Source organism: Gadus morhua, chromosome 2 (genome assembly GCF_902167405.1).
Source record: "Gadus morhua chromosome 2, gadMor3.0, whole genome shotgun sequence".
In the NCBI taxonomy this organism is placed as follows: Eukaryota; Metazoa; Chordata; class Actinopteri; order Gadiformes; family Gadidae; genus Gadus; species Gadus morhua.
Window position 1 is genome coordinate 4,451,092 of NC_044049.1, and position 17,179 is coordinate 4,468,270.

Below are 17,179 nucleotides of genomic sequence, written 5' to 3' on the forward strand. Positions count from 1 at the left end.
TGGATAATGTAATTCCAAATTGCATTGCCATTTGAATTTTGCTACATATATGCTTCCATAGAAACACGCTGAGCATGCGCATTTCAGTTTCTCAAGTCCAATACACATTACATTGGGCAGAAGGGGCTAGAGCCCCTCTTGCCCCTCCAGATGAACTCAGCCGGAGGAAGCAAGCCAGGGTCGACTAAAAATGAAATAAAAGCGCCAAACTTATTATTTTACAGTACTTTCTGGGGAGATTATTTTTTCAATATATATCTATAAAAGATATTTATTTTCATTTTCTGATTTCTTTTTCTTGTGCGAGTAGGTGGGGCCGAGCCCCACGTGCCCCCAATGACCAGTCGCCACTGGTTACATGCTTTGTTTCAGTCTTTACCCAGCATTATTAAGAGGGCACAATAGAATATGAGGGCATTGCCTAGGTTGATGAGTACATAGAATTTTCTGTGCCGAGCAAACAGGACAAGAACGTATATCTTACGAGACCAAATTGTTTAAAACTTGAACTTAAACAGTACATAAGCCTACTAAGGATGTTTTAAGTCCAACTCCCCTCCAAAATGCATCCTACGAAGAGAATAAAATGGAGGGAAAGTGCGAGTCAATGGAACAACTTTAAGCTAATCTGACCTCTTGAAATCCATTCAAAAACTCGATCAGAACGTGTCAATATTGCTGACGTTCATAGAGTCAGCAAGGAACGTCTACAGGCCTACATAACAAGTAGGCCGAGTTAAACCGACACCGTTCCGGTATGTGGGTGCCAATAAGTTCATTATAGCATACCCGTTTGGTTCAAGAAATAAAGCTCTTAAGAAAGAATATGCGTGGCTCTTAAAAGAGCCTTTTGGTTTACAATTCTTATAGAATTTACTTCTTAGCGGGTTTCTCCGTCTTCTTGGGCAGAAGGACGGCCTGGATGTTTGGCAACACACCGCCCTGAGCGATGGTCACTCCACCAAGGAGTTTGTTGAGCTCCTCGTCGTTGCGGACGGCCAGCTGCAGATGGCGGGGGATGATGCGGGTCTTCTTGTTGTCACGAGCAGCGTTTCCAGCCAACTCCAGGATCTCAGCGGTCAGATACTCGAGCACAGCAGCCAGATAGACGGGAGCACCGGCACCGACGCGATGAGCATAATTGCCTTTGCGGAGAAGTCTGTGAACACGGCCGACGGGGAACTGGAGCCCAGCGCGGGACGAGCGGGTCTTGGCCTTAGCCCTGGCTTTGCCACCGGTTTTGCCTCTTCCTGACATTATTACTTGTTTCAAATAAAGCACAAGTACCGGACGTACCCGCGTCCCGCTTTTATCTACCATTCAGGTCTCTGCTCATTGGCCATTGTAAATTTGAAATAAATGGACCAATCACGTGCGAGAACATTTTAGGTCTACCGAAAAATGGCCAGCAGGTGGCAGCATTAGAGGATTTACATTATTGGTGAGAGGCTTTAATTCAGAGGCCCAATATTTAATAAGAAAACTGATCAAAAACTACATATTAATGTACTATTATAACTAAAACCTGCTCTTTGTTAATATCAGAAATCCGAATAGCCAACTGTATTTTGATGTATAGTACAAAAAAATCTTTCACGCTTCTATATAAAGTTAATTTAGCATTGAAACATTCTGTACTTTGATGACATCCTAACAATTAAAACAGATAATGTATAAAGGACATCATGGGTCAGCTCTCGCAGCACTTTGTATTGGAAAAATGGCAACAAGTCATAATTGCCCATCAATACGTTTTGACGCATTGATCTTATGATTATATTTGGCTTTATAAAACCCAACCATTGGATTCAAGCAAGGTCTTATTGTCTTTAAAGATATGTGGGTGGCTCTTAAAAGAGCCGTTGTGGGTAGGTCGTTAGACACTTTTAGGCGCGTTCTCCACGGATACGGCGGGCGAGCTGGATATCCTTGGGCATGATGGTGACACGCTTGGCGTGGATGGCGCACAAGTTGGTGTCCTCGAACAGACCGACCAGGTAGGCTTCACTAGCCTCCTGAAGAGCCATGACGGCGGAGCTCTGGAAGCGGAGGTCGGTCTTGAAGTCCTGGGCAATTTCTCTCACGAGGCGCTGGAAGGGAAGCTTGCGGATCAGCAGCTCGGTGGACTTCTGGTACCTACGGATCTCTCTCAGGGCCACGGTCCCGGGCCTGTAACGATGGGGCTTCTTGACACCGCCGGTAGCCGGGGCACTCTTGCGGGCAGCCTTGGTGGCGAGCTGCTTCCTTGGGGCTTTGCCACCGGTAGATTTACGCGCTGTCTGCTTGGTTCTAGCCATTTCTGCAAAGTTTTCAAGGTTTGAAGGGTAACTTTACGCAGTAGAGCAAGGGTTTATATAGCCAGCCCCGGGACACTGCCACACGCTGATTGGTCATTGGAAAGACGCTGACAGCGAATAGGCGCTGGGTCCCATTGTATTTCCTCACACGCCCAGCTAGTGTGTTCATAATCAGGTCATACCATTCCCGCCTTTTATATTTGAATTTTGAATACCGTGATCTAACGTCTTATTTTGAAATAAAGTTTAACACAATACATTGAGTAAACAGAGCAAAGTTAGTATTTCTACATCCGTCTACAATCTATTTCTACAATCGTCTACTGTTAACTCCGAAGCCATAATAATAATAGGATAATAATACATTGAATTTAGAGGCGCCTTTCAAGACACCCAAGGTCACCTTACAGAGCATATAGTCATCATAAATCGTTTAAAAAAAACAAGACATTGTGGAAAAAATAAATAAATAAATAAACATAAACTTAATGTGGAGATAGTTATGTTTACAGAACACGGAACGTTTTCTGTTTAGTAGGCTATACTCTTATAAATCATTATTTGAATGACATTGTTTATTGAGGGCAAATGTGTAATAGTTGCTACCTGTGCTACTTTGTAATGGAAATAATTGTCACGTTTTTCCGGCGAGAAGCTAAAGTAACATTAACGTAGGTTAAGGTTGGTGCAGTTTCATCATGGACCCTATTTTATAAAGGTTAGGCTAACAAATATCAACAAAAATTACGATTGTTGTAGGATTTATATATTCGTGGCACCCTATTTAATAGGGTCCAACGAAACACCCACCACTACATTTCTGCACTAAATAGTGAAAAACCTCGATTTATAAAATCATAACATATAACATTAATGGATGGTCGTTTCATAGGATTTGTGCTCTTTGAGTCAGGTGGGTGGCTCTTAAAAGAGCCTTTGGGGTTTTCAACAAAAACTAAATGTGATCATCTACTTCTTCTTGGGGGCTGCCTTCTTCGCTGCTTTGGGCTTGGCCGCCTTCTTCGCCGGGGATTTCTTTGCGACGGGCTTGGGTGCCTTCTTGGGGCTCTTCTTGGCTGCTACCTTCTTGGCCACCACCTTCTTGGGGCTCTTCTTCGCCACCGCCTTCTTGGCCACAGCGGGTTTCTTCGCCTTCTTGGGGGTAGTAATTTTCTTCACGGAGGTCTTCTTTGCTACGGCTTTCTTTGGGGTAGCCTTCTTGACGGCGGCGGCGGGCTTCTTGACAGCAGCCTTCTTGGCTTTAGGGGCAGCAGCCTTCGCCGCTGGCTTCTTTGCGTCCTTGCTGATCTTGAAAGACCCAGATGCTCCGATGCCCTTGGTGTGGACCAGGGTTCCCTTTTCCAGCAAGCTTCTGATGGCGACCTTGATGCGGGTGTTGTTCTTCTCCACATCGTAGCCATCGGCGGCCAAAACCTTCTTAAGTGCTGGCAGAGAAACTCCGCTTCTCTCTTTGGAAGCGGACACGGCTTTCACGATCAGATCGCTGACACTGGGTCCGACCTTCTTCGGCCTGGCCACCGCCTTCTTCTTGGTCGCTTTCGCCGGTGCGGCGGCAGCAGCTACTGGAGGAACTTCAGTCATCTTCTCGGTTGGTTTACTATCAAGAGTTTGAAACTGAGTATTGCCTGACTGGCGCTTGTGGGCTGTCCTTATACACGCAGTGAGAACCGTACAGACTCAACTGGTGAGGAGTTTTGCTGTGAGGGAGAAAGATGTGTCGTTTGTGTTTCCTCCTCATTTTTATCGAGCTATAACTTACACACGATATCATTATTTTACACTTCTCGTTAACAAACTACAAGAAGAGATGTTTATGTTGAACCTTGCAGAGCTGTAAGCGCCATGGATGTCGAAAATATTTCTAAAAAACCGTATCTCTACACGTGACGTGATTTTGGTATCAATCTGTTTTCTCGGATATCTGTTTTTAATAATGCCTTTCTATTCTAATAATGCAGACAATCCTTTTTTATATGACACACACTTCTGATTAACAATTGGCAGCGAGCAACATATCCCGTGTGTCTGTACTTTACATTAAAAAGCGCGTAGAAAGTAGCTGGTAAACACACGCGGTAGTAAAGGCTTGCTGTATACCAGCCAGCTCATTATACACATAGATTCCTCTTATAATTTTTGCTTTTAGATGTTTTTTATATACGTTTTGAGTGTTGTTACAAATACATTGCAGGCATTCTTTCCTCATCAACGAGTTTAAACAAATTATGAAGAAACATGGTCTTATTTTAGGCAAATGTGATTCTTTGAATGTGCATGTTGTAGGCCTACTATTCAAGATGATTGAAATGAGCTTGTTTGGAGACATGGCAAAATAATTAACGCCTCAATTTTGGTTTTATAGCATGAATTAAAGCGTGAATATGTGGTCGACCAAAAAAATCCACACTTGCTGTATCCTACAAATAAAATGGTATTCATATTTTGAAGGGCCTATCATAAGCTTCAGATGAATAACAATAACAATATTTAGGGATTGGTACTTGTAGATTATCACAATAAATGTATATATAGCATAGGCAGGACATCCATAATAAAACTAAAAGAATAGTATCCTCAAAATATGAGGATAACATGTAACCCCTCCTTCCTTGAACAAGTTATTATCTTAGAGTTTGATTCGACATGAAACAGCCAGTGCACCCAAAACCATGTGCTGTATACATTTTTTAAACGTGGTAGTGTTATATATGACCATGATCATCATAGTAATATCACTGTTAATAAAATACGTTTTTTGAAAAACTAAATCTGTTTTTGCCATCCTCCCAAAATACAATGTAAACGTTCCACTCTGCTGTAAATGGAGGCAGCATTTGTTTTGTGATCTCCGAGTGCTTCTTCCAAGGCCCGGCGGCGGCCGACACAAAAACTGAACCTGAAAACCATACTCAATGGAAATGTTATTTTAGTAGAGGCGACCAACTGTTTTTGTTGCCCTCTTCGGGCAATCGCATTTATCCAGGCCCATGCACCACTGAGTGGCAAGCTCAGGAGCACCCACTGGTATTGAGTCTTAGCAAGACCACCACTGGGGTACCATGCTCCAGTGATATGGATATTCAGTATTAAATTGGTTTTCTTCCTTTAAGTTCTAGCTGGGCTAAAATAGGTTTTGAAAGGTTTTTTTTTCCTGAGGAAATCTATTTTCTATATAGCCTTATGCCGGGAGGCCGAGTAAGTAAACCAATGTTAATTAACTGTGAATATGGGGTGACAATTTAAGTGATAATGTCCAAGGGGCACAAAATAGCCAATTTAGCAAAATTTCAGATTTCCATTTTTTATTAATGCAGAGTTGTGTTGTCCTGAACTTTTTGTGAAATAGGTAGTGAACCCAGTCACAACGTGCCTTTTAAAACATAAATACAATTGAAGCCTATACATCAGTCAGTAGGCCTATAAACATTTCCAGTAGAGAACATGATCATTGAGTGGAGGAAGGCTCTTTTAAGCGGAATTGGGTGGTCCTTAAAAGGACCGTTTGGGTTGCATTCGTGGGTCGAGTTTACTTGGAGCTGGTGTACTTTGTCACAGCCTTGGTGCCCTCAGACACGGCGTGCTTGGCCAGCTCACCGGGGAGTAGCAGGCGTACGGCGGTTTGGATCTCCCGGGAGGTGATGGTGGAGCGCTTGTTGTAGTGAGCAAGGCGGGAGGCCTCACCGGCGATACGCTCGAAGATGTCGTTGACGAAAGAGTTCATGATTCCCATCGCCTTGGAGGAGATGCCAGTGTCGGGGTGGACCTGCTTCAGCACCTTGTAGACGTAGATGGCGTAACTCTCCTTCCTGGTCTTTCTGCGTTTCTTGCCTCCCTTGACGGCAGTCTTGGAGACGGCTTTCTTTGAGCCCTTCTTGGGCGCAGGTTTTGCTACAGCATCGGGCATGATTGGAGTCGATGCGGATGCTCAGTCACCCTCTGAATCCTAATGCAAGTCCCATGCAAATGTTGCTGTGGACCTACCTCTATGTGGTTGGCTAAGAGATATCCGGTGTTACTGCGCATGCGCTTTCTTAAACGCGCGGATGCATTGAATAGATGTTGAGATCCATAATCCAGATTGTTCACAGGTCCATTTTGGAACATGGGCTATATACCAAGTCTACTGGTTTGGCATATTACTTTGTTTCGTGCAATGCCTTTTCTATGCAGTGCTGTTCGTAAACTTTGGCTGGTGAAAGCCTGCTGTGATTTTCCCAGATTTTGCAAAATAAACACCCGCCCAAAAGGCACTGCTACATTTTCCTGTATACATGTATACAATTAGAATGTTAAGCTAAAAATACAATTCTATCCAAATCTTGTTTCTAAATCTTAATACTAAATCAAAATGCTCAATCGTATATATAAATATAAATCCTAAATCAAAGCTAAATATAAATCCTAAATCGAATTCTACATTTCTATAAATATAATTGCTAAATCCAAATGCTTTATCTTAAATCTAACAATGAGCTTCAGTGCGAAGTGAGGTTGAAAATGTTTTAGTAAAGCCAGATAGTTACAGACGTAAAGAAATGTTTAAATCAAGTGAAGGAAGTTGAAGAGTAACTGGAGTAAACAATATAATGCAGTTTTAAAAAAAAGAAAGAATGGGAGGGAAACAAAAAGTTTCCCCCTGCCCAAAGGATCTTTATTTCTACCTTGGTATACTGTGCTATACTGTGATCTCTGGCAGTCTACAAGCAGGTGCTCAACTGATTCATCTTCATCACAATTATGAATCGGGCATTTAACAGTTTTAACGAAACAGCTCCACTTTACCACTGCTCTAACTGCTAGTCTCCTGACTGAGACCAGCCACATTACGTCTTCTTTTTTTCAGATATAGTTTTGCTCCAAATGTTTTCAGACACATCTGCTTTTCAGTATCCTCTAGATATTTATAGGGGAAAATGTCACCATATAAGTCATTGCACACAATAATATATATATTTTTACTGGGCGTTCCAAGCCAGTCAATATTCAGATGTACCGATTTCTCTATTAAGATCATCATACATTACTTTAAAATAAGGCAGTGAACTTCTAGCACGACCCCTCTTTTTGGTCCAGCTCAAGGCCTCATCTATCCAAACAGCCTTTCTTTTAAAACCAGATGCAATGTTTTTACAAAATGCAATTCTTAATTTTAGCCCCAGGTCCACAGCTCCGAGCCCCCCGTTTTTTTTGTATAAAAGCTCTCTCTTTGTAAACTCCCTTGTGGTTCCCCAAATTAAATGCTCACTGATTTACCTGAAAGAGCTACAGTCAAAATCATCCCTCTTGTGACTCTCCATTTAACAGCATTGTCATCACCCGCCACACCATCAGACACTGATTGCAGCATAGCAGACACTGAGATCCTGTCGACTGTAGGAGCATCACCATTGCTAAGACAACAGTGGCCAGAGTTTTTTGACATACCCAATTTCTCAGTTGATGTTGGGTATAGACTCAGACAGGTAGATCTTGCCTTTATGAAAGATGTAACACGTATGACTCTACCAAGAGATATGAAGCATGACATACTAGCAAAACTTGCTGAAAGGATGTACAGTTTCAAGGCTTAACCTGAAGATGATGACTTCAGCAGTGTTGCAAAAGCACTGATTAGCAAACACCCCTGCCTCTCTGAACATGGACCACACAGATGGTATGGCTGGAAAAACAGCCTTAAATTTAAGATGGCCAATTATCGCACAAAGCTTCGAAAAGCTGGATGTGAAGATGTAGCAATCAATGGAGGCAAAAGAAGGAAAGGCAACCCAGAGGGAGAATCCTCTAGCAAGAATATCAAACGGCCAAAAAAAAGGTGAATCAAACTACCTGCCTAACTTACCTAAAGGACATGATGAAACAAGCCTTGAAAATGCCAGAATGGTTCTCGTGGAAGAAATGAAGAAAAAACAACCAAATGGCAATCTCATTCTCATTTGACAAATGATGGACCAATCATTCCCAGACAAGAAATTGTAAAAAAGTAGCCTGCTGTACAGATCATGGTTGAACGATGGCCAGCACTCTTCACAGAGAGACAGGTAAGCTATTTTTGTTCTCAACCAATAAAATAATGCCAATCAAGAAGAAATTCAAGGTGTGTGGCTAGAAATCCAAACACTTGTTGGAATATTAATACCTCTGCCACCTCTCCATCCCTACCCCACCCCTCTCTCTACTTTTTCAGGTGTTTGCTGAGTTTAACCGAATCGCCAGTAGGAATCTTGAGGGACACTTCTTTGAGGCTCTGGACCAGTACGCCCCACGTTTCATCGAACTTTTCAAAACAAAAAAGGGAGCTGTTGGCCACAAACTCAGTGAGCTGATGCAGCACATGAGCTGGATGGTTAGTAGGTTCATTTTGCTTCTGATCTGTATGATAGTTCATCAATCAAGTTCTAAATGAGATGATCCAGACCAACCTATTTTATTTCCTGTCTGCTTGTGCCTTGCAAATTACACTGTTAACTGGTCTTTTCTCTCTCTGTGTATCATTAGACACCAGACGTGACAGTACTTCGCTCTGTTGTCCTCAAAGGCATTCCCATTTTACTCGGTGAAGACTCCAGTGAATTCTTCAAGACCTGCTCTGTAAGTACTTGCACGTAAGAAAAAGTTTGGTCTGCATTAATATAAATTATACCTGTGTTGACATAGAAGATCTAATTATATCTGCTCAATTTACATTTTGTATAGTGATTGATGTATTTTGTATAGTTATACCAGCACAACTAATCTGAGGGATATGTAAACAGCCATTCATTCATTTCAAATCTAAGGAGTAGGAGTCTAGGTTGAAAAGTCAGTTTCACTGTTCAAGAATGTATAGACCTTGTTGTATCTCCATAGCTGTAGTTTAACCATACTAAATATATTTTGTTTGCTATATTGTAACAATCCAGTGTGAACACATATTTAAAGCCATCTTCTCTAGCAAACACAAAAAATGAATGTTTTAGAATAGCATAAATTGCAATGTTGAATAATGTGTGTGTCTTTGTAGGATACAGCGAGAGATGAGGCCCTAGAATGCATCACTGTCTGTGTGCTGACAGTTATCAGTGAAGATAGTCCTCACGAGGGTCAAAGCTCAGTGGACCTCCAGCCCATCTCCACTGCCATCATTCTGGAGGGAGGTATTGTCATGGATCATACTAAAAACTTGCCTCAGGCAGTTTGTCTGTTGTTTGGGCTTACATATGCATTACATCTGGATTACCCAAAATGCATGGCAAATACACTCAACTTCATTCAGACTGTGATGCTTGGACTGGGAAAGAAAAACCTCCCACCAAAACTGTTAACTCTGAAGAACAGTCTTCTGGGTTAAAGAGCCATCATCTGTAAATAGCACTTTGTAAGCTTTGCAGCTATTAATGTTCTCCTGTTATCATAGAAAGTTTGACGCTGTCATGCAACTATTCTCTCTTATTTACGATCTCAATAACAAAAAAAACATTTAAAAAAAAAGAAGCATTAAAGTCTGTATGTTATGCAGGTATGGTAATAGTGGAAATAGCGACACCTTTCAAATAGTTGTTACTTGTTATTACTTGATATTGTCGGAAAAGAACCTAGCAAGGTTGTCCAAACCTGGGCAGCTGCAACAAGGAAATTGATTTCCTTAATTAAAGGGAGCTTGAAAAATTAGTGAACCGAACTAAAAATGTTAAGTTGTAGGTATTTAGTAATTCTAAGTGGGGTTAAATTTATATCAAGCAGTCCACACAAAATGAAAAAATTAAGTTAACACAAATCATAGCTATTAAATTACATGATCATACAAAAAACGTGTTAATGGTACTACTTGATTTAGTACTGCACACTTAAAATAAACAAGCTTTTCTAACTCACTAATTTTAAGATTACTTTGCCTAATTTTTTTGAGGCAACAAGTTTGCATACTTTTTTTAAGTAAGGTCAACTAATTACCTTTTACAGTGTACGTTTTCCACTTCACTGGAAATGTCCATAGTTCATAGGCCTACCCACCTAATAAATAAAAACATGTGGCCATTCGGATAGGCCTACGTAGTTTACAATTGATAACGTGAAGTGACCGCATATTACACCTATTCTCGCCTCTCTACACTGGCTACCAATAACTTTTAGATCAGACTTTAAGGTGCTATTGCTAACCTATAAAGCCTTGCATGGATTATCTCCATCGTACCTGAAGGACCTGATCATTCCTTATAGTCCTTCTCGGTCCCTCCGGTCTTCGGGAGCCGGCCTTCTTTCACTGCCGAAGGTTAAAAAGAAATCGGCTGGACAGAGAGCGTTTGCCTATCGAGCCCCCTTCCTATGGAATAGGCTGCCATCAGCGATCAGGGAAGCTGACTCTGTGGAGTTATTCAAAGGGAAGCTCAAAACGCACCCCTACAATCTTGCATTTGGAGTGTGAAAACAGATGCGAAGTGAAGACCACTCTGTTTGCTTGTGCTTTTCTTAATACATTATACATTCCCACTATGTACTTTACCGTTCTAATTCACTATTCTGTCTGTTCTAGCGTGTTGCGGGTGCTGGACTGGATGCCTCGACTCTCCTCATGGATTACCGGCCAGAACCCCATCACCATTTTTATATGATGGGCATGTATTTACCTGTATGTCAATTGTGGCACCCATTGCACTCCTGACCATCCCTGGAAGAAGGGATCCCCTACACTGCGTTTCTTCTCAAGATTTCTTCCTTGCTGATTCAAGGGAGTTTTTTCTTGCCCGTGTGGGGGCATGGGTAAAGGGGGGTGTCACAAATATTTGGCCTGTTAAGCCCTTTGAGACTGTAATGGTGATTAAGGGCTATACAAATAAAATGTAATTGAATTGAAATGGCGACTGAGCTCAATGGAATCTGTCTTCAGCGTACGGTCGCATTCAGAAGAGCTCAGCATGGTTCTAACAGAGCCAGTTATATAAGACGCTATTTTAATTAGGTAGTAATAGCGCATAATTTGAAAGAAATACAAGGTAAAAAAAGTTGTGTTATTACAAAATACAGAAGCTAGTTATCCGAAAAACTAGATCAGAGCCACGTGATTCTGATGACCCTTTAGTTGGGAGTGTCCTACAAACACCTCACGCTAATGGACCCAAGTAATTAATTGACTTAAATAGGTCAATTAATAAAAAGTTTCAGAAATAATTTGTGCTGCCGTGTATTCTAGCATCCGTTTAATTAGCCTTGATACTAATGCAACTAGTCCCACAACACGGAATAAATTCAGCATTGGCATCTTAATACAGCGTGGAGTAGCTCTTAAGAATGCATTTGGGTGGTCCTTAAAAGGACCGTTTGTTTAGTTGAATGGTGAAGGCTACTTGGAGCTGGTGTACTTGGTCACCGCCTTGGTGCCCTCAGACACGGCGTGCTTGGCCAGCTCACCGGGGAGCAGCAGGCGGACGGCGGTCTGGATCTCCCTGGAGGTGATGGTGGAGCGCTTGTTGTAGTGAGCCAGGCGGGAGGCCTCACCGGCGATACGCTCGAAGATGTCGTTGACGAAGGAGTTCATGATCCCCATCGCCTTGGAGGAGATGCCGGTGTCGGGGTGGACCTGCTTCAGCACCTTGTAGACGTAGATGGCATAGCTCTCCTTCCTGGTCTTGCGGCGCTTCTTGCCGCCCTTAACTGCGGTCTTGGAGACGGCCTTCTTGGAGCCCTTCTTGGGCGCGGGTTTTGCTACCTCAGGCATGTTGAAATAGGATGCGAATATCCTGGCTTTCGTCGGACGGCCATATTTATAGGAGGCGGATTCAAATCAAAAGGGGTTCGTCCGTTTACGTGATTGGCTAGAATACCCGACTCCCAATTTCAGTTGGGAGCTGATCTGCAACAGCGCGCCGATATTTTGAAACGCCACTGTCGTTTATGAATAGTTCGTCCTAGCCACAACTGCACAGGGGCTTATATTTGTCTTATATTATATTTATTTATGACGAAACCCAAACATAATCAAACTACATATTTAACTCAAGTTCGAAAAACAGTAATAGCCTAATATATTACTTCGGCTTCTAGCTCTTGCTCTTCCTAACCGTTTTGAACTCCTCTTTCCTAACCGGCCAAGTAAGCTATATTACATTTGCAAAAACCTTTTAAATGTAGCGGTTTACCTAAACAATTATCATGCCTATGATCAGTGGTTAGTACAAGTACAGACATTCCGACTTTCACCCAACCAGCTCAAGAGTTGGTAATATAAATAAATCCTCAGTGTTTGTACACATAGGCCTAAGCCCAATTATGTGGTAGTTTGCTTTTTGTTTTGAAGAGAACCTGTCATGGGGGCCATTGCTAATTAGATATCAATTAACGACACTTTGCTGCTATGAAGAATGGAAAGTCTGCGAAGAATAAATACACAGAAGTTTAAGGCAAGGCAACTTTATTTTATAAACCTCTTTTCATACACAAGGCAGACTCAAAGTGCTTCACATAAACATTGTCATGCAATAAAATGAAATAGATAAGTAAAAGAAAACACATGCAAAGAAATAAGTAAAAGAAAGTGCAATGTATTCAAGATCAGATCAACAGTCTCTCTGGTACCCGCGCCGGGACTCCAACCCGACCTAAAGGAAAACCAAAGGCCTTATTCTGGGCCTCAAACCCAGACTCTAACCCAGACAGAAATTGGGTCTCAAACCCTCGTTTTATCTGTTTACAGATCATGTATTTTTCTGGTAAATATAGATAATAAAAAAGGAAAGCTAATGGGTATTTTAGTAAGTAAAAATAGAAAGGGCAATTTCTTTAAGATCAACAGTCTCGCTGGAACCCACGTCGGGGACTCCAACCCGACCTAAACGAACTAGGTTAACTTTAAAAGCGGTGGCGTTGACCGGTTTAAAAGATGTAGCTCTTTGGTTAAATCTGGGTGGCTCTTAAAAGAGCCTTTGGGGTTAAAGGTAAGATTTATAATCTATTTCTTGGCGGGCTTCTCGGTCTTCTTGGGCAGAAGAACGGCCTGGATGTTGGGCAGCACACCGCCTTGAGCGATGGTCACTCCGCCTAGGAGTTTGTTGAGCTCCTCGTCGTTGCGGACGGCCAGCTGCAGATGGCGGGGGATGATGCGGGTCTTCTTGTTGTCGCGGGCAGCGTTTCCAGCCAACTCCAGGATCTCAGCGGTCAGATACTCGAGAACCGCCGCCAGGTAGACGGGAGCTCCGGCACCGACGCGGTGAGCATAGTTTCCCTTACGAAGGAGTCTGTGCACACGGCCGACTGGGAACTGGAGTCCTGCACGGGATGAGCGGGTCTTGGCCTTCGCCCTGGCTTTGCCTCCGGTTTTACCTCTTCCAGACATGTTTTAGTTCGTTGCGTAAATGCTTCAAAATCAAACAGGAGTTTTTATAGACCTCCAGCCCTTTGCTCATTGGCTAGCCCACACAATACAAAACGGACCAATAACATATCTTAGATTCATGGCCAATAGGCGGCAGTATTTTGCCAAAAGCAACAAAATAAGAAATAGAACCTTCCTGCTCTAGGAGGCTTCATTTCTATAGGACACTAAAAATGTGCGCGACACGTTCTTATCCAAGGAAGCGATGGAATCTTAGTAATTAGAAAATAAGTCATGAATAATTGATCAAACATAAAACGTAGCCATCCTTATACCTAAACTATATACAATGCTTATTCCTTACCGTATATCTAATAGCCTACTTAAGTTAAAGCATCTCACCTCTATCCTTGCACCTAAATTATCTCTCGCCAACCTCATACCTAACCCCTCAACATGACCATTTCCATCAAAATATCACATTACCATCTAAAATTAATGATAAAGGTTGATATAGATTATTTCCAGTCAACTGAAAATTAAACGTCAATAACATTGTATAGCCTACTATGTTCTGCATATGGTACATTTTGCATTGCAATCTTTACATTACATGCATATCATTTAATATCCGTCTCAAATATTTGAATAGATATTAGTTAGTGTGTGTGATAGTAGTGATGCATTATGGCTAAGTAGATAGGGATGGTTCTTTAAGATAAGTAGGTGGCTCTGAAAAGAGCCTTTTGGGTGTTTGGAAGTAGGTCAGTTTAGGCGCGTTCTCCGCGAATACGGCGGGCCAGCTGGATGTCTTTGGGCATGATGGTGACCCTCTTGGCGTGGATGGCGCACAGGTTGGTGTCCTCAAACAGACCGACCAGGTAAGCCTCGCTGGCCTCCTGAAGAGCCATGACGGCGGAGCTCTGGAAGCGTAGGTCGGTCTTGAAGTCCTGAGCGATCTCCCTCACCAGGCGCTGGAAGGGCAGCTTGCGGATCAGCAGCTCGGTGGACTTCTGGTACCTACGGATCTCTCTCAGGGCCACGGTCCCGGGCCTGTAACGATGGGGCTTCTTCACGCCGCCGGTGGCCGGGGCGCTCTTACGTGCTGCCTTGGTGGCGAGCTGCTTCCTGGGGGCTTTGCCACCGGTGGACTTACGCGCAGTCTGCTTGGTTCTGGCCATGTTGGTTAGGCGTCTACAAAGATTGATAGTTAAAACTCTAGGTGGAACTTTTATATAGCCAGCCCCCGGATAACCCAAACCCTCTGATTGGTCCTTATAAAAACGTAGTTAGGAACCGCGAGTCCCGCACTCACATTGGTGCCCGCCCAGTTATGTCCCGCTTTGCATAATCGGGGAGGGGTGAAACCATAACATTTTATCTTTAACTTTTACACCAAGATATGCGGATAATGAAGTGTTTGAATAAATGTTAGTTTGTATATAATGTTAGTAGGCCCTACTTATTATTTGCATCATTCAATATTGCAAATATTATAGGAATTTGTACGACAATGCTGAGGAATTTAAACAAATGAGTAAAATGCAGGGCCATTTGATTCAGGGGGGGATTCTTTTCGCATTTGATTTCGCCTTCCGAGGGATGTTACACATAGCTATTCGTATTACGGCTTTCAGATATATTATTTCTTTTGATTTCCCCTAGGGTTCCTTCAAGTATTAATTTATCAATATATTTATTTTATTACTATACACGGTTAGTGAGGATAGTTGTCTTGGAACCTCAATACCGTTGTGCATTGTATTATAAATAATATACACTCAGAAACTGCAGTTTGAGCACTGTAAGACTGAAACTGACTAGCCTAGGTTTATAGCATAGGCTATTACGTGTTGATGGGCACCTCACGTTGGTTTGTTGAAGTGCTTTAGGAGGCTTTAACCCACCTAAGACTATATTGCGTGTAAATAAATGAATTACATCAAATATTGAACCATTCGCAACACCGCAGTCGCTCATTTTTTGTAATACAATATGGGCGACTAAAGAAACTTAACATGTAGAGAAGTAGGCCTACATTTGGAATATGCTCCTAAAGTTGTGTGGGTGGCTCTGAAAAGAGCCTTTGGGGGAATTCAAATGGACAGTTTACTTCTTCTTGGGGGCGGCCTTCTTGGCTGCTTTGGGCTTTGCTGCCTTCTTTGCCGGAGACTTCTTGGCAACGGGCTTGGGAGCTTTTTTGGGGCTTTTGACGGTTTTCTTTGTAACCTTGGCCACAACCTTCTTAGCTGCGGCTGGCTTCTTTGCCTTCTTCGGGGTCGCTTTCTTAACAGATACCTTCTTGGTTGGGGTCTTCTTGACCTTCTTCGGGGTGACGGCCTTCTTAGCCGCGGCGGGTTTCTTGGCGGCGGGCTTCTTGGCTTTAGGGGCGGCGGGCTTCTTGACGGCGGCGGGTTTCTTTGCCTCCTTGCTGATCTTGAAGGATCCGGACGCTCCGGTGCCCTTGGCCTGGAGCAGGGTTCCCTTGGACACCAAGCTCCTCACGGCGGCCTTGACCCGGGAATTGTTCTTCTCCACGTCGTAGCCGTCGGCAGCCAGAGTCTTCTTGAGCGCTGGCAGAGAAACTCCGCTTCGCTCTTTGGACGCAGCCACGGCTTTCACGATCAAGTCGCTCACACTGGGGCCGACCCTCTTCGGTCGGGCAGCGGGCTTCTTCTTGGTGGCTTTCGCCGGGGAGGCGGCAACAGCAGGGGCAGGCGCTACTTCAGACATGTTCTCGGAGGTTCTGTATCAGATGTGAGTAAATCCGGTCTGTGGGCTGTCCTTATACAGACGATGAGAACCGTACAGACTCAACCATTGAAAAATTACTCCAGGGTGGGAATGATCGTCTCGTTTGTGTTTCCTCCTTAACTTTACCAGCATAAAATTCCAATGTGATGTCAGTATTTGACACGTGTAGTTAATAAATTACAAGAAGAAATGCTAAATTCCAACCGTACCTGGTTTTATGTACCAATGATGTCGACAATTATTTACAATAACGCTTAGATTGCGACGTGACCTGTTGATGGTCACTTAGGTTTCGTTGAGATTTGTTTTTAATAATACATTAAGTCTTTCATAATGCGGAAAGTTCTTTTTCAAATGACCAAGACTTCAGACCAACAGTTGACAGTGATCAACATGTCCTGAGTCTCTGTTGTTCTGATACAATTAACGCATTTAGTTGCTGTTAAACACACTCGTCAGAAGGCTTGCCTATAGCTGCTACAACAACAATCAGAAACATACATCTGTATGGATTTAAATAGGCTACATGATATTTATTCGATTACTTCAAATACATTTGGACATTTTGCAGAGTAAAATGCGTTTGTACGGAACATTCGTCCATTGCGTTTGAAAAATTGCGTTTGTATCGAACGTTTGTCGCTTTTTGCCGTTTATTGTCTCCAATTACACATCATCTTTTACATCCTGGATCAAATGGATTTGAATAGGCTACTCAACTCAATTTTATGAACAAATAATGTTGGCTAGATTGAACCCAAACTGAGTCGATATTGGCAGGTGCATTAAATATATTTTGATATATTTATTAAATTATCTATCG

General features: G+C 42.7%; 6 protein-coding genes and 1 long non-coding RNA gene across 7 annotated transcripts; 1 reads left to right on the forward strand and 6 right to left on the reverse strand.

Moving 5' to 3' along the window:
* Positions 1-298: 298 nt before the first annotated feature.
* Positions 299-1,656, reverse strand: LOC115532391 (histone H2A-like). Its single transcript, XM_030342169.1, has one exon. The coding sequence runs from the start codon at positions 1,318-1,320 to the stop codon at positions 874-876; it is 447 nt and encodes a 148-aa protein (XP_030198029.1). The 5' UTR covers positions 1,321-1,656; the 3' UTR covers positions 299-873.
* Positions 1,657-2,851: 1,195 nt separating this feature from the next.
* On the reverse strand, positions 2,852-3,948 carry LOC115532376 (histone H1). Its single transcript, XM_030342145.1, has one exon. The coding sequence runs from the start codon at positions 3,897-3,899 to the stop codon at positions 3,267-3,269; it is 633 nt and encodes a 210-aa protein (XP_030198005.1). The 5' UTR covers positions 3,900-3,948; the 3' UTR covers positions 2,852-3,266.
* Positions 3,949-5,625: 1,677 nt separating this feature from the next.
* LOC115532411 (histone H2B 1/2-like) lies at positions 5,626-6,252 on the reverse strand. The gene has a single exon (XM_030342189.1). It carries the CDS (start codon positions 6,220-6,222, stop codon positions 5,845-5,847), a length of 378 nt encoding a protein of 125 aa, XP_030198049.1. The 5' UTR covers positions 6,223-6,252; the 3' UTR covers positions 5,626-5,844.
* Positions 6,253-8,505: 2,253 nt separating this feature from the next.
* Positions 8,506-9,822, forward strand: LOC115532430 (uncharacterized). The gene is made up of 3 exons (XR_003974034.1): positions 8,506-8,661; positions 8,814-8,906; positions 9,319-9,822. It is a non-coding gene; the product is annotated as an uncharacterized LOC115532430 (long non-coding RNA).
* Positions 9,823-11,474: 1,652 nt separating this feature from the next.
* Positions 11,475-12,011, reverse strand: LOC115532422 (histone H2B 1/2). The gene has a single exon (XM_030342201.1). The coding sequence runs from the start codon at positions 12,007-12,009 to the stop codon at positions 11,635-11,637; it is 375 nt and encodes a 124-aa protein (XP_030198061.1). The 5' UTR covers positions 12,010-12,011; the 3' UTR covers positions 11,475-11,634.
* A 724-nt stretch (positions 12,012-12,735) lies between these two features.
* On the reverse strand, positions 12,736-14,296 carry LOC115532401 (histone H2A). The gene has a single exon (XM_030342180.1). The coding sequence runs from the start codon at positions 13,621-13,623 to the stop codon at positions 13,240-13,242; it is 384 nt and encodes a 127-aa protein (XP_030198040.1). The 5' UTR covers positions 13,624-14,296; the 3' UTR covers positions 12,736-13,239.
* A 1,325-nt stretch (positions 14,297-15,621) lies between these two features.
* Positions 15,622-16,421, reverse strand: LOC115532383 (histone H1-like). Its single transcript, XM_030342158.1, has one exon. It carries the CDS (start codon positions 16,333-16,335, stop codon positions 15,712-15,714), a length of 624 nt encoding a protein of 207 aa, XP_030198018.1. The 5' UTR covers positions 16,336-16,421; the 3' UTR covers positions 15,622-15,711.
* Positions 16,422-17,179: the final 758 nt, after the last annotated feature.

Coding starts and splice junctions, on each gene's coding strand:
- LOC115532411 (XM_030342189.1), bottom strand. CDS start 6,222: ATGCCCGATGCTGTAGCAAAACCTGCGCCCAAGAAGGGCTCAAAGAAA.
- LOC115532422 (XM_030342201.1), bottom strand. CDS start 12,009: ATGCCTGAGGTAGCAAAACCCGCGCCCAAGAAGGGCTCCAAGAAGGCC.
- LOC115532376 (XM_030342145.1), bottom strand. CDS start 3,899: ATGACTGAAGTTCCTCCAGTAGCTGCTGCCGCCGCACCGGCGAAAGCG.
- LOC115532383 (XM_030342158.1), bottom strand. CDS start 16,335: ATGTCTGAAGTAGCGCCTGCCCCTGCTGTTGCCGCCTCCCCGGCGAAA.
- LOC115532391 (XM_030342169.1), bottom strand. CDS start 1,320: ATGGTAGATAAAAGCGGGACGCGGGTACGTCCGGTACTTGTGCTTTAT.
- LOC115532401 (XM_030342180.1), bottom strand. CDS start 13,623: ATGTCTGGAAGAGGTAAAACCGGAGGCAAAGCCAGGGCGAAGGCCAAG.